This window comes from Harpia harpyja, chromosome 2, assembly GCF_026419915.1.
Source record: "Harpia harpyja isolate bHarHar1 chromosome 2, bHarHar1 primary haplotype, whole genome shotgun sequence".
Taxonomy (NCBI): domain Eukaryota; kingdom Metazoa; phylum Chordata; class Aves; order Accipitriformes; family Accipitridae; genus Harpia; species Harpia harpyja.
The window spans coordinates 48,732,871-48,756,464 of record NC_068941.1 but is presented as its reverse complement, the minus strand read 5'-3'; the positions used below and the strand labels follow the sequence as shown (position 1 = coordinate 48,756,464).

At 39.9% G+C, this 23,594-nt stretch overlaps 1 protein-coding gene across 3 annotated transcripts in view; it reads right to left on the bottom strand.

The window, feature by feature from the left end:
* Nucleotides 1–3,162: 3,162 nt before the first annotated feature.
* GALNT7 (polypeptide N-acetylgalactosaminyltransferase 7) overlaps nucleotides 3,163–23,594 on the bottom strand; it is a 76,776-nt gene continuing 56,344 nt past the window's right edge. For 2 of the 3 annotated variants that reach the window (XM_052779111.1, XM_052779129.1), the window contains exons 4-12: nucleotides 22,172–22,302; nucleotides 21,833–21,912; nucleotides 19,770–19,952; nucleotides 16,207–16,324; nucleotides 14,157–14,279; nucleotides 11,873–12,091; nucleotides 9,580–9,678; nucleotides 8,125–8,253; nucleotides 3,163–5,401 (exon numbers count right to left, since the gene is read on the bottom strand). In XM_052779111.1, the coding sequence (XP_052635071.1) occupies nucleotides 5,264–5,401; nucleotides 8,125–8,253; nucleotides 9,580–9,678; nucleotides 11,873–12,091; nucleotides 14,157–14,279; nucleotides 16,207–16,324; nucleotides 19,770–19,952; nucleotides 21,833–21,912; nucleotides 22,172–22,302 (1,220 nt within the window). In that variant the 3' untranslated portion in view covers nucleotides 3,163–5,263. Of the gene's footprint in view, nucleotides 5,402–8,124; nucleotides 8,254–9,579; nucleotides 9,679–11,872; nucleotides 12,092–14,156; nucleotides 14,280–16,206; nucleotides 16,325–19,420; nucleotides 19,604–19,769; nucleotides 19,953–21,832; nucleotides 21,913–22,171; nucleotides 22,303–23,594 lie in introns of all 3 variants that reach the window. The other variant, XM_052779121.1, reaches the window with a different exon arrangement.

Sequence of the window (23,594 nt, the reverse complement as noted above, 5' to 3'; positions counted from 1 at the left end):
ATTGCCAGGTGGGGCTCAGGGTGTCCTGAGCGTACCCCAGAACGACACGGTGCTTCCCCATGGGACGAGATCCCTGGCTGTGTGGAGGCACAGCTTGCAGAGGACACCTTTTCACCCAGCAGCCCTCAGAAATGCAGGCAGGACTCTTCGTGGCTCTGGCCCATGTTCGTTACCCGCAAGCGCTAATCCTGCCTCTTTGTGACAGGCCCAACTCGGGGAACACGCACCCACACACAGAAGATCCAGAGAACTTTATACTCAAAAGATCCACCACCGTTTAATGTCAGGGCTTGTTCAAAGATACTGGCCTACACTATTTTCCTGGGGAAATCCTTCCACAAATTTAAAGGGAAAAGGTTGTATTTTGATTCCTATTTCCACTCTAGTGCCTTCAAGTGATTCAGAAAGCCTATTCCAAGCAGGACATCTTAATTTCATTTGAAGACTGTGCTTGAACAACTGTCTGGGCATGCCACCTTTTTGACTGACACACACTGCCACCAGCAGCCCTTTCCAGGAAAGCAAAATAACATCTCTCTGTTCATTTTGCCTTCCCCTTTCAGGACCCGTGGGATGCTCAGCCAGAGGGCTGCTGTTGCCATCATGCGCATCTTGGGCATTAGAGTTTTTGATTTGTTTCAATAGGAGTTAGTGCTATGCTGCTTCTCCCACCTTTCTGCTCCTTTCTTGTGCAGGAGGGATTACTCTTGCACAAGAAACACCGCCAAGTTGTTTGAACTGGCAGCCCACTGGAGGCAGTTCTGCTTTCACATTGAACGATCGACATTCATGAGACCTGTGGGACCCACCTAGCCCTCAGCCCTGCTTTACCTGCACACCACTTTGGATGGGGCACGGTTCTTGTCCCTAAAGCAATCGCGTTTCTCTTCAGTGAAGTCTATTAGTGAGAAAAAGAAGGGATCTAACACGCAAATATACCTTTTCATCTTGGTGTCTGAACAGCTCTAACTCCTCCTTACAGGCTTTGATCCTTGTCACCTTTGTCGACCTGTTAACTGAGGGAACGTGCATTTTTCATCAGTCAGTTAAGATCCGTCAGACCATAAGCTATTCCACTGCCTTGCTGAAGAGTCTCCATCCACACTGTTGTTCAGAAGAGCCACAGAGCAGTGCAACATGATAAAAACCCTAAGGGTTGTGCAGACAGCTTATTTTTTCTTTTACCAGGACCCATGTTACGTGGTAATGGAGAATACTTAATTTGTTTCTCAGTGTAAAGAACGGACTAGGTTTTTTGATTTAAAAACCAAAGGTTACTAACCATTAACTGGGTTACCAAGATGCATAATCCACACAAACACCTCTTCCCACTTTTGCTGTGCTCCGTGCTGGTTAATGCAGCTGAGGGTGCGATGAGCGAGGCAGCACACGCCAACACACACACTTGTGGCAGCAGCGGGTGAGGGAAGATGACCAGAGGCTCCCCACAGCGAAAGGAGGTCCAAACGGGCTTCAGTCTTCAGGGGTCACTCACAGTTCATGTAGCTTTTTTTTTTTTTAAAACACAAAGGGAGGCAAACTCACCTACATTTTTTGATAGGCTATCACTTTTTCTACCTAGACTTATTGTATGTAAAGAGTCCTCCTATACAGTGCCAGCCAAACTACACAACTTACTATTCCAATGCTACAAGAGTTCAGAGGAGGCTTGCAGGGTAAGTAAAGTCAACAACCAGAAGACTAAATGCTGGCAACCGCTTCTCATGTTCCCAGAAAGTAAATATTACCCTGGAAGATAACCACTGACACTTCTCAAGGATTGCTCTCATAATTGTAAGCAAGATAAGATTTCAGAAAACAGCAAGACAGGATTTCAGAACACAGCAAGACCTAGTATTCCCATGCCTTTTCTAGCAAGGAGAAAAACAACCAGAAACCGAAACACTGCTAATTTGTTTCTCCTGAGTTGTTTCTTTTCACCTATTACAATTCATGCATCTAAGCTTACCAGCAGGGAACAAACAAGAAATGCTTTTACAAAAAACCAGTTTGTGTTCAATGGTATAGATCATTTCTTCTGCATGTTCTGAAATTCTCCTCCTTATTCCTATGTCTCCATGGATCTTGCACAATTTGATCTTTTTTAACCTATAGGGAAAGTTGTGCTTGATATACAGCAAAATCTCCCAAAGCATCTGTTGTGTTTTTATAGGCAGCGGTATGTTTTTTTTCTTGTGAAAAGTCTCACAGATCAGGGATAAACATGAAATTTTTACATCCCTGGCGTAATGTAATAGATCTCGGGCTTCTTGGTCTAGTTTCAGAGTAGTAAGTTGTTAACTTCTGGCTTTAGGGACTGCAATTTGGAGGCAGATAGTATGGAAGAAGCAGACAGTAGTAAAGGAGATTCACTGGCATTAGGGAAAGAGGATGAATTAATTCTATGATGCCATCAATGGGGACAGCATCTTTGGTACTGCCCAAAGGGTGCTGTTAGTTCTCCTGGTGCTAGGATCTCTGGTAAAGAAGAACGATGTCCCCTCTTTCCTATCAATCCCTGTTTCTCTACATAGAAGGGTATTCCCTACATGAACCACTTGCTGCTATACCCCCAGGGTTTTGCCAAAGGAGCCTTTCGAAATCTGAATACACAAAAGTGCACTGACAGATGTGGCTACGAAACAAGAATCCCATCTGTAAAGAAGTACTGTAGATTTTAGCATTTAGGTTTGCTCTTAGGCCAGAACTTGTGTGTTCCATGTCCCAATTTAATTGCATACTCTTTTGCTAAGAAACCTTCTCAGCAAAAAAAAAAGTTTGTTCGAAACATGTTTGTTGGTGGAAACATAAACGGACTAAGATAAAATATAGAGTCAAAACACTACCAACTAATCCTGACCTCTGGTTCTACTTTAGAAATCATTCTCAAGTTAATTTTTCTATTAGCATATTAAATCTACCTAATTAGATCAGGGCAGGTGATACAAAAATCCAAATGTGTCCACGTGGCAACTCTCAGTGGGAATTTCATTTCATTTCACTGGAAAAAAACCTGAGTCCCCACGGATGAGATAAAAGGTACCTAGATAAAAAGTAAAATAAAACACTTTTAATATTTGTAAGTTTGTAACACTGAAGTTGTCTAGATTTTGAGATATGGGGTTTCTATAAAGATAATAATCCATTTTTACTCTGTAAAAGTATAGTAAACCCAAAAATTCAAATATTTTATTTACTTCACCTAAAAAACCAGCAACCCATAAGTAAGATATACATAGGTTTCCCAGATTTATCCCTAATAAATTTTTTAAAGATTTATACAATTTCTACAGAAACATACAGTGTATCAAAATCTGCATAAATCAAACTTATAAAATATGTAGAAATGCATAGTGATATTATCATCAACTTACAAAGCAAGAATATGGGAATCATTTTTTTCCAAGCCGGCTATAGTAGGAAAAAGTCATTACAGCAACAGCTTCTTACGATCTCATGTTTTGTAAGGTTTCAGTCTCACATACAGATTCATATTCACATACAGCATCAGCTTTCAATGAATTGCACAAAATACCCATTTAAAATGCACACCCGCACAATTTATGTGCCACCATTCTTTCTCTTATGCATAGTCGTATGATTAAATTAATCTACCCAACACACAAAAATGGAGTCAGTTTTCATACACACAAGGAACAAGTACCGGCACACACCCTTATTTTCCTTTTTTTCCAGTTTCCCCCTCCTTTATTTTCTATTTTTCATAGCTCTGAAAGGATAGATGAGAAGTTTAAAGAAACTAGGAAAGATCCCAAACTAATAGGTCAGTGCAGACAGCCCTGTAAAGATCAAACTCTGTCACCAAATATGATACATAACCCTTGTTAACATCAATGGAAGCTGCATGCAATGCTATTCTAGATTTCAGGGAAGTATTTAGTCATATTTAATAGTGTGACATGTTATAGGCATAACTCTTACGAAATCAGTACACTGATGTCAACATTTAACAGTCACAAAATCTGGAATAAGGAAGTGAGGACAAGTCATTTCTCCTCCACCTCTCTGTTCACTCAGAGTAAATATTTATACTCCTAAGGGAGTTTGCATCAACTCCTTTCCAGAACATTTTTAGAAACTTCTTCGCATTCTATTCTGTACACTATAGCACCAAGCGGTTGTATTTTGTGTTTGTAATCCCTCAGGAGAAGTTTCCAATGACAAAAAAAAGAAGAAAATTAGTATGAATAAATGTGGTTTCAGGATTTCCATTTCTCTTTTCAAACCTAAATCTGGCATCCAAACTGGTTGACAGATGTCCTTGTAAAGAATTACACAGATGCGTTAAGAAGCTGGATGTTTTTTCCTAATTAAAAGTTTTAGTCCACCTCTTCAGTGATTTCCATTTAAAATAACAATATAAATGAAGCATTGGATTCTTTCTAAGTTTTACATAATTGTGCAGCTTTATTTTATTTATTTTTTAAATTATTTTTATGTAAGGCATGGTTTAAACAAGCAAGTTAGTGCTTATAAATTCTTAACTGGAATCGCGAGGGTGCTTACTTCCATTCAAAAGTACCACATTAGCACTAAACTCGACACTAAGCTCTTCCTTGCACCGTACAAAGAGTCCAGTTGAAGTAGAGCAGCCAAACTGGCAATAGAAATTTGTCTTCGGTAACACAATAATTACACAGGGTAGTACGGTTGGTCCCTACCCCTGGCGACAGCTCAGAAAAATCCACTGTATAATTTCCAACAAATGCTTTTTTTGTGAAAGAGAGAAATGAAAGAGGCACTAAATATGTTGAAATTCACCTTCCAAAAAAGCAGCATGACTGTGAGAGAAGGCCACCCTGGCTAATAACCTGTGGCAGTGCTTAGTAAGATGTAAAATTAAATAAAAATATACAACAGGTTGATAATCACCAAGTTCTGTGAAAATCTGGTTACTCCAACCTTTTCAAGTGTGTGTAAAAAAACTGCCTTCAGACCCCTGAGTGTAATCCCAAAGACGACGACAATGCTTTTAACTATGTTCCTATGAAACACAGCTAACAGCACATTAATTTACCAACATCTTAAAACAAAAAGATGTAAACATCTACAGAGTTTAAGGTAAAGCAGTTTTGTAAACATTAACTGCGGATGATAATGTTATTGTAATAATCACAGTTCCTCTATGTCCTTCATCCAAGCCAGGAGGCTCGCAGCTGTACAAAGTTAATAATTGCAGCAGTTTTCAGGCTATTTTCAGTCCTGTACAAATTAATGTTGTCAGTAGGTAGGTTTTGTCTGTCTACACACTAAGGATGTTGTTCATTTCCCATTTTTGCGTTGCTTTACTGGAGTCACACTCTGAAATGAAAACTTGATGGAGGACTTCGGAGCGATCCAAGCACTTCCCTGATGGAATGTGAGTAAATCTGTGCAGATTCTGGAAAACAAAACCATCAGGAACATGTGTGTTTGGTTTGTTTTCTTTTTTTGTTTTTTTTTTAAAACATTTTCTTCACAACTGCAATATAGCTGTTTACAAAACCAGGTTTCAGGGTCCCAGAACAGATCAGTTCTATACTCATTTTACTATTTGTTAAACCTAGACCTTCACAGCCATTCATATTATGAAATGTTTGATACGTGTATGTCCACTTGAGACGCCTCCCATTTCTCTCAGGCAACAAACTGCTAAGAAAATGAGCGGGACCGTGTCTAAAATGCTTCCAAGCCTTTTCATCCATCCTGTAACCAAACCAAAAGATTAATTTTTGAGGACAGCTCTACGAGAACTGACTTCACTGGGCAGATCCTCCTTTAGTTAGCCCTCACATAAAGCAACTGCACACCACCACAATGAACCACACTGGGGGGGGGGGGGGGAACCCACTTACTTTGCTCCCTGTTTGGCTGGTAGAAGGATGAGAAGAGGGTATGAGAGCAAGTCTGGCCTCCTGAGCAACAGGAGGCCGCCTAAGAAACTGCAGACCTATTGTGCCTGGCCCATTCAGGCTGAGACTTGCACGTTTGGCTCTTTCCACGCGCCCGCGCTGCCATGCCTGAGTCTCATGCATTTGCAAAGCAGCCTGTGGCTCCTCTCCCGCTTGCTGACCCCCTGCGCCAGATGCAGCCCCGACTCGCTGACCGGTTGCATCTAGCGTGGAGAGCAACGGAGCAGAAGCAAACCTGTGGCTGGGCTGGGGCTCTGCAGCCCTGCCCCGTGTGCCCAGACTCCCCCAGCACGGGGACCCTCTCCCTCACCCCATCACTCCCACGTGCATCTGCATGTCCAAATGTTGGTTCAGCTTGGTACCTGCTTCTGCCGTGTGGCCAGATGTGGGGGTCCTCTACTGGCAGAGGTCAACAGATGTCTGGACAAAAGCAATAGGCAGACCACCACCAGCCCTGTTCTGGATGTATGCTTATGGGCACTGAAGCCCTGCTACTGCTCAACGCTCAAGCAGCACAGATGTTACGCTCACCAAACTGGCACGCAAGTGTTTATTCCAGAAACAACCAACCGACCAACCAGATAAAATCTCCTGGCAGCTTTCATTTACACAAGGCCACAACATTTTTCAGCAGTTCATAAGCATTTCACTCCTTACACCCTCCTCATTAGAAGAAACGGTCATACCCTCTGTACTGCACAGTGGAGTGTGCCAAATTTCTAGTATTTGCTTGGTTACACACCCTTGGTGGTCCTTTCGCTTTCACCCCCTCCCCTTTTTTTTTTTTCCTTCTGGAAGCCAGTCAGTGTTTTGTTCTACAGCCCAGACCGTGCCTACTGGGCTTCCTTATAACTTGCAGTAATAAGCAAACAATTACGCAACTTGGTACCACTGTGGAGGGAAAGGATCTTCTTGCATGAAAGAAATGCTTAGAGAAGAGCCAAGTAACATGCTGGGGCACACTAGAATGGCTGGAGAGTTAACAAGTGCTATATATTATTCCAATATTAAAGCAGAAGTTGGCAGGCACTGAAACTCTGCTTATTGATTTTTAAATTTCAGGTTTAAAGAATTTTGTCTCTCTATATGGCTCAAGAAAGCTGGGTGGAAATCCATTACAGTGCTTGGTATTTCCTAGCTCTATGCAAATACCAGAAAATGTGGAGTGGCTTAAAGGATAACAAACAGATTTCGCTGCACTCGAACAGTGCCTACATCTTTCAGGCAAACACACTCCAGATAACCAGTTAATGAATTAATAAATATGTAATATACTAGATAGACTGAAGAAAAATCCGACACAGAATAGTTTCTTAGACACAAAACCAAGTTATGTGTGACTATATCCAAGGATAACGTCACCCTTAGACTATTTGGTCTCACTTTTTAAGAGACAAACCTTGGACATTTTTTAAAGTAGCACTTTCAAAGCTAGCGAGGACTTAGAGATGTAGTGACTAAATAGACTGTAGCAGCCCTCATGTGTATAGGCCAACATTCCAAGTCTTTACTAAAAATTCACAGATTTTGCAATAGCATTACAATGGCGCCACACCCAGTATTCACAACAGAGCATATTATTAGCAAACAGCTAATGAACAGGAAAAAGAAATACTGAAAAAGGCAAAGACAACACAAAAAGGCAGAGTAACGCTATGTTTACCTATTCCTACGTAGGCTTAAAAAGATCTTGTGTCTTTAAACAGAGCAACACTTCAATTTAGACCTCCCAAAATTAGACTTGATATTGACCCTAGCTGCTAAATGCACATCAGCATTTAAGTAATCTTCTCACAGTGTACATTAGATAAAGAAACTTTCTTCACAGAAAGCATACAAGCAGAGAGGGTGACGACACTACGAGCTTTTAGAAACTCTGTCACTGGTAGTGGACATCCTCTTTGCTTCCTCTGAGACAACTGCTAACTCCTAACATACCGGTGGCAGCACACGTAGCTTCATCAGGTTTTGCTTAAAGATTCTGCTACAGAAGACAGCAACTACAACCACTAGCAAAAGCATCTTTCCCTAGAGGAAGTTTTCCTGGCAAGCATGGATTTCCAAGAATGTGCAATTAACAATTTACTCTACTTGGTTCAGTTAACCTTGTTGTAGATCTTTATTTTCAGATATACATAAAATAATTTTTAAAAGGTGCAAAAAATCAGGATGCAAATTCTAATTTCTTTTCTGCTATGTATCTGTTACATACCTTGAAGTATTGCCAATCCTTGTATTCATTCTGATTACAGTGTGTAATCATAATTTTGGATCCATCTGGTCCTTTAGTTAAGCACTGATCGTACTGCATGAGTTGATTAGCTTCATTGATTCGGAAAAGCTAACAGGAAAAAAAAAAGCCACCTTTTTAACGTTGACTCAAAATAACGAGAATTTTAGAAACACTGAAAATACCAACAAAATTGCACCATTCAAAATATTCTCTGGTGTTATTACACCTATCTTTCAGAAGGGTTATTTATTTTACATGATGTAATGCACTTTTACTATCATGACACTCAATTTCACGGATAACTTTCCTGTAGGATTTAGAAGGCTAAGAAACTTAGCTAGCGAGACAAAAATGATAAGAGTAAAGGGATTCCTATTTGGGAGACTTCTGAAAGTGTCTGAGTAAAAGCCTTTGTATGATTTGATGGCCAAACAATCCACTATCTTTCTAAAGGTCTGGTAGCAAGTCCTTGGTCCTGGACAGTAATTCCATGTGAAGACAGTAAAACTTCGGCATTTTACCCATGGAGGAAATCAAACTAATGCATCCAGATACATTAGCTGTCCTAGCTACTTCTTATGAAGTAATTGTTAAGGGTTTTTTGGGGTAACATATACAGAAAAAGTAGTTTAGGGAACTTTTTAATTAAGTATCAAAATAAAAGAGACACTTCCAGGGGCTATCGAGAGCTAACCCAAATACGATTTTTAAAAGCATCATCCTGCACGTGATTTCAAGACTGCTGTGACAAAACTTGCCTGGTTCAAGTCTACATCAGCATAAACAAGGACTTAAAATGAAAAGTTTTCCAACTGAAAAAGGAGATGTAAAGACAGAACAGCATGTTTGTGTGATAGTGTGGGTAGGTTTGTGAAGATACACGATAGCAGCTTGGATTGCAACCATTTATTAGTAAACATGTTCTGCCAATTAATTTGTAAATGAAGCAGCAAGAAATTTGTATTCAATTTCTTGTCTTCTGTGGTGGAAGATGAGTTACTGCACAAAAGAGTTTTATACTTTCATTATGGCAAAACAACTTTGTGAAATAATTGATCCAAAGCAAGTAAGGGGTTGTTTCCTGAAGGATTAATTATTAAGTGAAGATAAATGATGAATCAGCAGCAATGCTAAGAGCTGCAGTTATTCTAATGCAGTGATACAGTTGCTTTAAAACACAGTTCTTGCGTCCTCACGTACCTGTTTCACTGAAGAAGAGATTACGAATTTGCCTTCAATTTCGTACTGTTTGTGTTTGAAATGATACTTTCAGATTCCCATATTTTAGCAATGTCAGTATGCTTATGGAAAATCCCTAGCTCCCATCTTTGTAGCTGGCACCTAAGTGACTTTACGTACAGGCTTAACAGAAAACCAGCCTGTTACCATCCACAGCAAGCGATTCTCCTTCAGACTTGCCTCCAGGCTCCTCACCTGATTTCCTCCCATTCTGTGGCACGGCCCAAGCTCAACGAAGCCACCATTGGTGTGCCCCATGCTATCGATGCAGTAAGCGGTTTCAAAGCCTCTAATCTGGAAAAGAGGTTTTGCACTCTAAGTCAGTCTCAAGGAAAAAATAAGCATGAAGGAGTTCAGAAAATTCCAATGTATCTTTCAAACCAGAAACAGATATCTGACAGAGAGATACGAGACAAACCTGTGCATGAAATTTAAATTCTGATGTTAACTGCTCTGCGAGATGGAGCTTCAAGCTGCCCATGCTAATTTGCAGGCTCTTAGTGAGTTAGAGTACACTGATAAAGCTAGAGTTGCAAAGCTCAGTTCCAAATTAATGACACCGAAATGTAGTACTTCCAAGTATTTTAATTTATTCAGTCTCCTATCAAAGCATGTTCAGTCTCCCAGGTCTTCATAAATAAAGCAGGAGCTCAGCTAAGTTGCTCTCATCTTGTGGATGAGAGAAATGGGATGCAGAGAAGTTATGCACAGCAGTTATTAACTGCAGCCAGGCACAGCCCACTGACCCGGCTGCTCAGATGTACCTCCTGCAGCAGCAATTACATGGAAAAAAAGAGGTAAAATTGATGAGGGGCAGGCACAGGCATAGGGATAAAGAAAAAAAGTCCTGTCAGAAAGCATGCCTCAACTGCTGATTACCCCATTCCCTTCTCAGAATGGCCAGCAAACAACTTTACAAAGACTTTATGACACCAATAACATTCTTTCCAGACCTATTTTCTTTGCCAGAGCCTCCTCCTTCTTTGTGATGGTAGAGGAAAATCTGGAGGACTAAGCTTAAACCTGACTTCCAGAGAGAGTGTTAAGGAAGACGAACCCCACACTTTCATTCCTGACAGTTTGGAAATGCAATTAGTGTGGTGTTACAAATGGGGGGTGTGGGGTGGTGGATTTCTCACATGTAGGATAACTAGCAGCCAGCGAAGAAGTATTGAAGAAAACTTCAGAGAAGTCTCTGAACTTCCGACTTTCCTGTTACTTCACCAGAGCCACTCGCTTTTATCAGGGATGATTTCCCACAAGGTGGCCATTATTATTTTATTCTCTTCAGATACTTTCACCTCAGTGAATAGTAACATATAACGCGCCTTCCTAACCCTTTATGTCATTTCAAAAGGAGGTCTAAGGCTAATGTAGTAACTGATGCTTTGTGCTAGCTTTTAGGTAAGAAATAAAGGTGGCATTGTTCAGCTGGTCCCTCAGATCCAAGACTATTTGTACCCCCTTCCACCATGCACACGCTCTGTATCACTAATTCCTCAGAGAAATTAGAGATGGCAGTTGCTTGGCCACAGGAAACAGCATAGATCTGTACTTTCTGATGCTTTTTTGAAGTAACAAAAACGGGTCCATCATTTCTTGGAAAGAAGGTTGTTAAATTTGGTGGAACACTGGAATCCTCCTCTGCTAGTGAGACGATTTTCTGATTTTGCCTCCATGATCTGCAAAAGTGAAATTAATAGCAGAGACAGGGCAAGGCTGGAACCAACTGAAAATGGCAAAAAAAAAAAAATCTGAAAGCAGGCAGGAGACCTGCAGTAAAAGCTCCTCAAGGTGTGGGCTAGATGGCAGAACGAAACAGGCAGGGTTCAGTGAAGTGTCCTGCATTCACCTGGCAACATGCTGTCTCTCTCTGTCAACCACGCCAAAACGCCAAATTTGTAACCACATTCCTAATTTAGCATAAAGTCATACTCATATACAATAATGCTGGAAATGACTGTAAAGGAATCACATCAAGTTATTACATGCAGATAAGGGACGTACTGAGGCTGTAACTGTATGAGTACATCCCAGGCCAGCAAACGCAGGCAGAATGAACTCCACCTGGATTTCACGATCTGTTCTCTAGGCCTTCACAGAAAAAGATTTTCACCTATTAATCTTTGCCAATACTCCTACACACACAGGATTCGCATTTTTTCTTTTAAAAAAGCCTAAATTCCCATTAAGGAAAAAAGAGCTTTAGACATAACTGAAGACAAGGCTAGAGAGAAAATTATCCTTCAAGGACCTATGGAGCTAATAAAAAAAAAAAAAAAAAAATTGCACCTCTTAAAATATATATAAAATTCTTTTCCTAGGGTTATAATCTCTATAGCTCTCTGGCTAGTATCATACACCGTAGCATACCAGTAAGCAAAGAGCCTGTTCTCAGATTGATGTCAAGTAACAATCGCTTCCTTTTGAATTCCCAATTTTAAAAAAAAAGCTCCTAAAATAAATACAGGTTATGTACTGTACTTACCTCTCCCCAGTCCACGTTTTTAGGTGGTAAGGGATAATATGAAGTTATATCATACGCTATTTCTTCCATAAACCACTTAAAACTTTTGCAGTTGTGATCTTCACGGAATTTTTTCAGCTCAGATATATCTCCATAGGGTAGCGCTTTTGTCTCTGGCCGACTGGCATAAAAGTAATCTTTGTATTCATCCCACCACACTTCTACAACTCTGACATAGTTCTGTGAAGAACAACGACATTGCTGCACACTCAAAGCACACGCAACAGGTCACATGCAACAGTGTGTTAATTCCAGAAATTTAAGGATTTCCCCTCTTAAAAAGTGGCAGCATGAAATTTTTATATAGCACTAATAATTTGTCACCTTCAGCAGATTATACAAGACACATGCATATTATTTTCAAATGACAGTTTAGGACTGAAGCCAGCAAAATAAACTGGCTTGCTTAATGAGAGTACGAAGTCTTTTTCCAAGCTTAGAGAATGTTTATTTGAACATAAAGACTCTTCAGTTATGGGTGCAATAAAATGTTGCAATCATTTGCTGTATACAAGAACTGCAATTTAGAGTTTCTATTCACCTTCTACAGTTTTAATACAGAGAATGATATGCATTAGTCCACTAAGGGTGGAAAAAAAAAAGTCTTAAACAGGTCAGCTATGACACACCGAGGAGATTTTATCTTCTTAAGTAAAGTAGTTTATTGCTGCTTGGAGAAGGGGAAAAAATGGATAGGTCGCCTGGTGAACAAACCTCTCCGTCACATCTTTCTTCTTGGTCTCTTTGATGGCTCTTATCTCTATATTACCTGTACAAGTTCTAGATGCACACCTCACTTTGTACGGTTCTGCTAGCATTAATGACCTGGTGTTAAAACAGTCTAGTTTAATAGATCTGACTAAAGGCACAAATTATTGTAAGCTTTACTTTAATCCACATCCAGCATAAATTGAGCAAAGCTATAAAAAAGCACATTTACTATGGGGACAGGAGAGTGCCCGAAGAGGGAGAAACCTATTCCTGCATCCTGCCTTGTACAGAGAAGCAACTTAATATTTAAGAACACTCAGCAGTGTTTCGTTGTATTCAGTAAGCAGACAAGCAGACTCATGTAAGGTGTTTAGATATGCAGTACATATTTTTGATCAGCTTTTCAGAAGAGTGAAATGGCTTTTATAATTTCAGACAAGGCAAACAAACACCTTGCCTGCATTGAGCAATGGAGCTATCATTTGCTATCCTGCCTCCCATTGCTCTGTCTCTACTCCCAGCTATGCCCACTTCCCCCTACCCTCCCTTGCACTGGTCCTGGTGCTTGTTTAATCAAAATGTTAATCAATTCACATTACTAATAGAGGCCTTTTTTTTTCAGGGTGTCAGGTTAGTTTTCTACCATTAAGCTAGGCTGGGACATTCCCTTTTCAGCAGAACCAACTGCTAGCTTGGCTCAAGCCATACTCTGTAACCCTACTAGTAGTCATCGTCACTGGTAACGTCTAGGAAGACGGCTCTGGGATTGGAATTTACAAAGAACTGGGTCTTTGGGAATGGGATTTACCAATGCCAAAACACTGCACAAGAGAAGGCTTAAACTAGGCAACGGGAAACCTTAACAGGAGGGTTGTCTCTCTTCCTGCTGGTAGGTGCAAACTTACATGAAACAGTTTTTCTTGATTCAAATTTTCTCTTCAGATATAGGCAGCTGGCTCACTCTTTTCTTGAGGTGATGTCTATTTTTAAAATCATGGCTTAAGCAACACTTCTGAACCTGCAAGGTGCCTGTGGAGTTACCAAGCTTTACGATAAAGTGCAGGGCACGCCATTTTCCCAGGTGTCATTCACTGCTTCTTAATTAACAAATGCAGCCACAAAGGTCTGAGACATGCTACATTACAGCGTTCGCTACCTCAGCCTAGAATCACCAAAGGGTGATTTCAAACCCACGATCATCATCTCCCAGAGTGACTAGAGTTGTTTGTACTTCAGTTGGGCACAGCACAGCAAAAGCTTGGGGTGCTGAGAGTAAGTAATAGGAAATGTGGTTTGTACCTCAAAGGTGGGGCAGGGTGGAGCAAGAAGATGGGTTCCAGGAATCTCTAGTCTTTACAACAGTGGGATTGGCACAAAGATTTCCTTCCCGTGGGGATGACCATCTTTAGTTTAGACACTGAATAGCTTTGGATGAAGTGCTCTCTAAATTGCTACTAATAATTTAAATAGATTTATCTTAAACTGTTGTTATCTAAAATCAAAAACCACCTTCAAGGTTGCAGCAAAACAGTACCTTTAATGTAGGAGAAGACCCAACGTACACAGGGGGTGGATTTCCTTGCCAACCCTGGAGACGATAGATGTGTCCAACACGAGAACAGGGAACAAACAACAGTTTTCCCCCACACTGCCAGATCTACAAGTTAAAGCAAAGGTATTATTAATATATATGCACAGGAATTTAAGACAGATAAATAGATAACAAAATTATGGGAGAAACATCAACTATTTTTCTTACTATACCAACTGTGCGATAGATTTAAATATTTTCGCTTCAGATGTAAGCATAACATAATAGGTCTCTGAAATGAAAGGCTGTATTGAGTACATCTTCAACTCAGCCATGAAATTACTCAACTAAATTGCTTTTTAAAAAGTTTGCCATCTCATTTCATCGCTATTTTAAGACAACAGTAATGAATGAGTGCACAAAATCTGGAACTGGGTAATTTTTATTATGACAGAATTAATAATATTTTGATTTTATTAAAGCAATTCACATACCATCACTAAGATGGGTTTTGGTTAGATGCCCATCACATTGAAGTTTTTCTTAATAAAGACTAGTAGGAGATAAGGGTGTCTTTGGTAACCCATTGTTCCAAGTACAAACAGATTTTTCTCTAACTATAGTAGCTGAAAATAAAAAAATGGGTAAAACATACTACCATTCTGAAATTCACTCCCTCCCACATGTCCTTGGATAATGCATTTATGCGGAAAAGAAAACATACCTAAATCTGAATATAGTTGCTCATAGTTTTGACAAGTTTGAAATGTAGCATCAAATCGAAATTCAAGCTAACTTTGGGGATGTTCCAAATTAGTCTGAATTCCAGATTAAAAATATGATTTAACAGTATTAGGAAAGATAGGTAGAATAGTTTACTTCCTTCATTGCATCATCATATTAATTTTCTTAATTTTCATCAAAAAAAACCCTCAGATATGCAAGGCCATTATATTTGCTATCTAGCAGTCAGCATGCAAGACTGATAAATGTTGTTTAGTTCTTCAGATTAGTTGTGATCTACATGAAACCAATTTGGAGGTCTCTACATAATCAGCACTTCAATTACAAAACTACTGTATGTAATTTCAATCATGATTTAGCTCTAAGCAAGATGGAGAATTAGAAGGATAAAGACCCTGTATGTGTAACATCCTTAATAACTACCTTTTGCATATGGATTTACAGCTGAGCAAGTGCACTTGGAGCTCTCCTCAAAACCATGAAGAGCAAGAGTAGCTAGCGGAGCTCTGAATGTACTTTTAGTAAAATTCAGCTACGATTTCACAGATCGCTACTGAGGATATTAGATGTCTCCACTTTTGTTTGTTAATTGGGACAGATTCCTGCTGTCTGCCACTTGTGTCATTATGAACACTGAAGGTACAAGAAGCTAATGATTATCATCTTACATTTCCTGCTAACTGAAGAGCATGCATGTGCCTAGGAGTGAAAATAAAATCTTCTGCAGTGATTATGAATTATGCAGTTAACGTTTCAATTATGAAGACTTCTCTCGTAAAGAAGTTCTTGAAATTTTGAAAAGTATACGAGATCATTATTCACCCCTAAAAATGGTAGGGAGGAGGAAACCAGCACAGATTACTTTTTGTTGCATCGTTATATACTTTACAGGCATCTATGCATAAACTGAATGCTACTTGTTCTCTATAATCACTTTCATTAGAAACAAATTTTTCTATACTCGCCATAAGAGCACTCAGTCCCCCCCCCGCCCCATCAAATTTGTCAGTCTGTTTTCAGATTAAGTATTTAGGGGTGTGTGCGATCCCAAACCATTAACAAAATCTAGATTACTCAGCATTTGGGTCTCAGCACTGGGCCACCTCTCTGAAGACTTCTGCCCCAAAGCCCACAAGGAAACACTGAGGACACACATCTCTGCCATAACATCTCCTCATGACAAAACCTTCTGGGCTTCATGAGGCAAGAGGTGGTGCAAATCAGAGGTAGGTCTGTCTGAATGCCAAACAGAAGTATTTACAGAAAAAAGATCTACTAGATTGAATTAGTTTTCAATTTTTGGTGTTACCTTGTAAGAAATTTCAAAATTTTCACCACCCCAAATTTGAAGCCCTGGATCATAGAGACCCAGTTCAAAGAAGAAATCGCGTTCAATGGCAAACAATCCACCAGCCATTGCAGGGGACCTGAAAGAGTAAGACAGTGTAACTCCTTCTGCCAAAAGATATGATAAAACTCGGAGAAAGCATTAATTAAGGCAGCAATTCACTGTTAACATATAATAAAGATCAGATAAATGGCAATACACTGAAAAATCATAAAGCTTTGTCATCAGCTTCCAGCAATTTTCTGAAGTGACAACTGTATAATTTCTAGTGAAGTCCCAGTTTTTACTATGTTGTGGGTTTGGTTTTTTGGGGGGTTGTTTTTTTTTTTTTTTAATTTAATTACACAAAATTTTGGTTGGAATTATCCATTCAGCCAGCCAGCATGCTTCTATTAAAATAAACAAAGATAAGAATCAGTCTGATAAGACGTTTCTCTTTTGAAAGTTGTTGAAGTTTTTCAGATAACACATAAGACTGCATAGCAGACTTAGGTTTACATTCTGAGGAGCTGTCACATTGAAACGTATTGTCTATTAAACAAGCAACAGAGTTTTTCCAGCTAAACAATACCATTCTATCTTCTCCCTCTGGCTCTTTTTCTACCACTGCCATGTGAGACACTTTTCATTATACTCAGTGAAAGTTTTAAGAGGGCCTGGATCAAGTTGTACAAGGTTTCCATTTTGGTTTAGGTTTTCTTTTTTTTTAAAATGGCTTTGTAAATCCCTCCATGTATGCCAAGGTGCAATTAGTAAGTTTTAATGTGTCAAAAAGATGTGGCGGTTTGGATTAGAGCATTTTTGCAGAATGGCTCTAACTAAAATTCTTTGGTAGCTTGCTCGCACTGAAATAGAGAGTACGGCATGTTAAGCCATTTCCAGCACACATACCAAGCATTTTTCACCTGAGGATCAATAAATATATAAAAATCTTAATGGATACAAGCTGGAGTCCCTACTAAGTTGGCAATTGAAAAAAAAAGCTGGTAAGGAAAAAGTTAATTCTTTCTGACTTCAGATGATCTGCAGCACTGAAAGGAGGAGGATCCAAGAGTCCAGATCACTCTGGTGAGTCAAGTAAAACACAACTGAAATATTCCTTCATGACCAAATTATTGAGAGATGGGTCATTTCTAGCACTATTCAGTCTCTTCATTCCATTAGATTTTTAACTTAGTGGTGCTCCTTTTAACAGCAATGATTATTTATTTCCCTTCTGCACACGAATGGAGGAGAACTGCTTAAGAAAAAGTAACCCGTAGGGTTAACATATACCCCCTCTGCATAGCAGGGGCAGGGCAACAACAAAAACAGAGCTGCTGCGTCTATCAGCTGAGTTAAGTGTAATGGTTATCAGTTTATTTGCTCTCCAAATCACTTGATCCGATGCTGAGTTACTCCTAAATGTCCCCTTCTACTTGTCTGCCTACTGTATTTTCCTCCAACACTGCTTTTGCATCACAGGGGTTCAAAGGGTAGGAAGCCAGCGAGCACAGCAGGGAGAAGCATGTTGCATAGCACAGCCCTGTGGCTTTCCTGCATTTTTGGTTTTCCTCAGCACCATAAAGACTTGGCAAGTGTAGAGGCCTCAGATGCTGAAGTTTCAGTCTTGGCCTCCAACGTGCTGTCAAGTGTGTTAAAGAACACAGTAAAATCCGCATAAGGTCAGTAATTTATTTTATAGGATATGAAGAGGTAAGCATAATATTACTGAAAGAAGGATTCAGTCCTGGGGCAATTCTCGCATTACAAAAAGTTTGTTTCTGCACTTTAAGCTGTTGAGGTTTTTTTGTTTGTTTGTTTTCTTTTTAAACTAAGCAATCCTGGCTATGGTTTCAGCAAGACTTTTACGTGGTCCTACTTGCCCTGGTATTGCTACAACAAAATGCATATAGCCTGGACATAAACAGATGCAGGGAACGTCTCTTTTTAAAAGAAGCATTGTAACTCTGGAAGTATTATTAAAAATAAAGTCATCTTTTAAACCATTCTGAGAACATGTGTTCTGTGTTTCTGGGAACAGTTTAAAGGATTTTAAGACCTGTTTGGATGGTAAACACAGAACACAACAGTGATGTTTGAAATAGTTTATCCCCCTCTAAGCAAATATTAAAGTTCCAATGTGGACAGCCTTGTCAGAAAATGGTATTATTTATACTGTATACAAAACAGATCAAAGCTTCATAACTTCCTTGCATGTGTTGCCATTTTAGCAGAGAACAATCACGGGTGAGGATAGGGAATTACCAACATCAGTTCTTACCATGTTTAAATCATATATACAAGCAATAGAAGACATTAGATTCTGAAGATGTGAGGATTGCTTTCAAATGTAGTAACACGATTAGTTAAGTGTGAAGGGGAAAGTAATAAAAAACAGCAGAACCACAGTCTCCCAGCCTTGAAAAGCCATCCAGAAACCCTAGTTTCTAAGCTAGGGTTTCTAGCCAGTTTCTGTTTGCTAGGAAGAAAACATACCCCCTTACAAAGCATAAGAAAAAGGTGGGACTTCTGTGAAAGCTATTGGAGTTTTCCCAGAAAATAAGGTGTTGTTTTTTTCTTTTTTTTTTTAATGTTGTATTAAATTAAAATCCCCAAACATACTGACACCTTAGAAAATATCTAGTCAAGATTCTTAAACAGTATGCTTCTTTGTCAGATGTGATCTATTATGAAGCAAGTGGGAGAAATACGACAAAAGGGATTTTTTTGATGCACTTGCATAATCCATGAGCTGTATGCATGCATCAAGCCATGACAGCAGGCTACAGATTTTATGCATTACCGGCTACTACAAAGACTCACAGCATGCTCGTTATTTCAAATCAAATGGTTAAATAAGCACTGTTGTTTCCAACACTACTTTTAAAAAAGTATCATCGCTAAATAAAGTTTTCCGTGGAAACAAAGTCATACAATATTTTATTCTGCCAGACAAAACCCTGTCATTCTAATGTGCGCCCTATTAACCACACAAGAGCAGGAATGGAGAGGCAACACAAGGTAGCAAAGGTATTTTGAGCAAATAGTCAGCTGTGGCAAACAGGTCTGATTAAACAAAGCAGCTGCTGTGGTTAGAAATACAAAGATTTTCAGGCTAGAAGTACATGCAAGTTTTAGTGGATCAATATTGACTTCAGAAAAAAAAGAAACGGGTAAGTGATTTAGTGATTACCGATACGGTTCAGTTTTTGTCTTTCTGCTTTCCTTCTCTCGCTTGGTCAAGGGAACCCTCTTCCATAGCATACTCCAATCCCACGCTCCTCTAGCAAACCCATCTTCGTCACCACCCCCTTGCGGCACAATCTTATAAGTGTTGCCATCTATGACATCTATAAGCGGCACAGTGCATGTGGTTCTGCAGGGTGGCGGATGGTGGCAAGGAAGATGCAGTTATGTGCAAGGACCCGCGTGGCACACGTGCACCGACCGTAGTTCATGGGAAAAGAGGTGGGGGAGGGAAAAACAAAAGGGTTTAGACAATTATTCATTAAGATTCACAGTATGTAAACAGCTCGCTTTACCGATAAGGCTCAGTTTTATGTTTTCGTTTGGACTTTTCCTTGTGGCTTAACGGAATTCGTTTCCATAGCAAACTCCAGTCCCAGGCCCCTCTGGCAAAACCATCTTCATCCCCACCTTGTTGTGGCTCAATGGAATAATCATTCCCATCTATGTAATCTATTAGAGGTACAGTACATGTAGTTCTGAAACATTTATAGAAGGGAAAGAAAGAGCAAAATACAATTTCAGAAGAGTAATCTGTCTAATCTGAAGTTTACACCATTAATTATTAAGCTTATAGAGCAGTTTATATGAAAAGTCACTTGTAAACATATTATTAAAAAATGAAGCCTCATTAGAAGAAAAAAGAGATAGTCCTTTCTTTCTGTTTTAAGAGGTTCTGAAAGCAGAAAAGTTAGGTCTGAAATGCTAATATATCAATTTGTTTATCAGTACTTTTTCCTTTATGTGTATTCCTTGACATGGGTCTTCTAATAAAGCACTGCTGGAGGCAACAGAGGAGCCCTTAGAGGACTAGGGTTCTCACAGTATTATTATTTCTTGTAATTTCTATTCATATCAGATCTTAGCTGTCAACAAGTACGATAAGCTCTTAGCTTTTACTAGTGTAAACAAGGATTTTCACTGTTCTGTCCTATTCGACTGACCTGCAAATCCAACCTCTCAGGATTAAAAAAATGTTACTGGTGCTCTCCTAGCAGCAGTCTTCAGTAGAATTTTTCCTGTTTGATTTGCAATATACTCCTCGCTGTAACCTATCACATACAATATTCACCAAGAAAAAGACATTATCTTGTTATTCTCCCCAAATGAGTCTCCTGGTTGACCAAACTTTGAGCATTTCCATCTTTTTAAGTCAAATCCTTTGAGATAGGAAAATAAGCGGGGTGAAAAGAAACGCTAACGCCGTGCTCTTCTGTGAGGCAGAAGTGGCAGCACGCTGCACCCAGGCTACCAGGGCTCGGAAGAAGGCTGCCGAGCGATGCCCTCCTGCACCGCACGCCTCAGCATCGCTGGTCCTCATGTAACCTCTGCTTGTGCAGGAGGTGCTGGAGGATGCCTGTAAAGCTGCCTGTTCTCACCAGCCTTTCTTGTGTAAAAGAGTAACACACAATCGATGGAAGCACACAAGCATTTCCATCTTCTCTCTAGTATCCGAGTCCAAATACAGTCTTGAAGCTGAGTTACAGCCTTTAAAACACACAAAATCCACCTCTTCAAGAAAGTTCTGGTAGTACGACAGGTTAACAAATAGTTTTTAGGATTAAGCAGTTCTTTTGTGGGATTAAAGAGTTTACACGAGCACATGGTTTCCTAAACACACACATACCCCCTGACCACACAAGCTAAGAGCACGGTAGCACACAGCAACAGCAGCATTTCAAGAGCTGGAAGAAATGAAGCCCCTGGGGACGTCCCTCCTCTGTCACCCTGTCGCAGATCCCACGCACACAGCGCGGGCATTTCCACCACTCACTCCGAGCAAGCGCCTGGGCTTGAGGCAGAGACAGGCTCAAGCGCTGGCCTTGGTTCGCTAGAGACAATGCTCCAAAATGCTTCAGAGGAAACAAATAATACCATATTGCAAGACCAAAGATGAGAAAGTTATAAAACTCTTGAGATCATGGCGGCTTTAAACCCCCATTAAATCAAAACACTTACTGCTACTTTTCCTCTACCAAAAATCACATTTTTGTTTAGTTATTTTGTTTAATCAGGTTCCTTATTCAGCCAGAACAGAACATTTTTAAAACAGTCCCTCAGATCACTGCAAAAGACAAGAGCTGTCTTATATTTAATCTACACTAAGCAAAATATTCAATATGCCTATTAAAATAAATTATCCAGAGATTTATATGCCTGACTACTTTCCTTCCTCTTTACATAACTTTTATGCTGGGAGATAATAAAATAATCATACAGCAAATATTGATGTAGTTTGATATAGATATATATTGATATAGATATAAAACATATTGACTATAGTTTGAAAAGTAAAGATTGTTACTGTGACTTTTTCTTCCTAAGAGGCCAGACACCGGAAATAATGGGAGAACATTACCTGTCCTTAGATATAGGAGCTATAAGTGGCGCATACCAATTAATTCCCACCTCACAATGGGCATCAAGGTAAACCAAAACCTTCAAAAGAAAAAGAGTAAAGACATTTACATTTCTGTATATGAGATCATGATGATTTAATTAAGCTTATTTACACCGAAATGCTTTCATATTATAAACAAAAAAAAGGAAGTTTAAACGAGTAGAATTAATCTCTTTTTAAAACAATATCGATAATACAATACTACGTTTCTACACACTGATTTCAACATAGAACCACCACCACCTCTCCTCCCAAAAAAGAAAAATAAGACAGACTTGTGTGTGAACTGGCTCCTACCTGTCCAAGTTTAGCCTTCTGGGCGCCAATGCTCCTAGCTTGGATTAAACCTTCTCTCCTCTCATTTCGAAATACCTTTACAAGGCCGTTCCACTGCTTAATATACTCATCCAGCCTTTCTTTTAAGTGTGCTATCAAATAACAAAGAAAAAAAAATAATTTTGGTGAGGTTTAATAATAAACAGTTTTGTACTCTTAATACAACCCAAATCCAACTCTACTTAAAAATATCTACAGACATTTAGAAGAATCTTTAATTCGACTGCTCATACTATCGCTCACAAACACTAAACGTGAAGAGATCAAGACTTGGAGCTCTCTGACTTCATGGCACAGGTTTGGCTCTGGCATATCTGAAGAAAAAGCAGCTGAAGTGGTTGGCCGCACCGCAGGGCAGGTGGGTGGACAATTCCCAGTCACTTCCATATACCACACAGTGGCTTTCAGGTCTTTGCCTGTATTTCAACCAGGCAGAGAAGCTTCTACACTTCAGCACATGGTCTCTCCTCAGCCGATAAAGTCACATGTGCAGTTGAAGGCACCACTGTTCAGTTAAACATTTCTCTTCACTCACTTTCTGCCTCACAAAATTTTCTGTCAGTCTATTAGACCTGGTGTCATGGTTTAACCCCAGCCAGCAACTAAGCACCACACAGCTGCTCACTCACCCCCCCCCCCCACACCCAGTGGGATGGGGGAGAAAATCGGGAAAAGAAGTAAGACTCGTGGGTTGAGGTAAGAACGGTTTAATAGAATAGAAAAGAAGAAACTAATAATGATAATGATAACTAATAAAATGACAACAGCAATAATGAAAGGATTGGAATATACAAATGATGCGCAGTGCAATTGCTCACCACCTGCTGATTGACACCCAGTTAGTCCCCAAGCGGCGATCCCCCTGCCCCCACTCCCCCCAGTTCCTATACTGGATGGGACGTCACATGGTATGGAATACACCGTTGGCCAGTTTGGGTCAGGTGCCCTGGCTGTGTCCTGTGCCAACTTCTTGTGCCCCTCCAGCCTTCTTGCTGGCTGGGCATGAGAAGCTGAAAAATCCTTGACTTTAGACTAAACACTACTTGGCAACAACTGAAAACATCAGTGTTATCAACATTCTTCACATACTGAACTCAAAACATAGCACTGTACCAGCTACTAGGAAGACAATTAACTCTATCCCAGCTGAAACCAGGACACCTGGAAACCTGAGACAGAAACCCACCATATTCAAATTATTGCCCCCCCTCATCTAGACCTGTTCCCTCATGGGGTTGGGTGGTCTTACACTAATCTTTTAATGAAATTAATAACAACTGGAGGGCCAAAATTGCAGTGAACGAGCTGTAGCTCATCATACTGATGACCCAGGAAACCTTTAGCCAAAGGGACTTGGTCAGTAAAGGGATGAGTAACCGCCTAA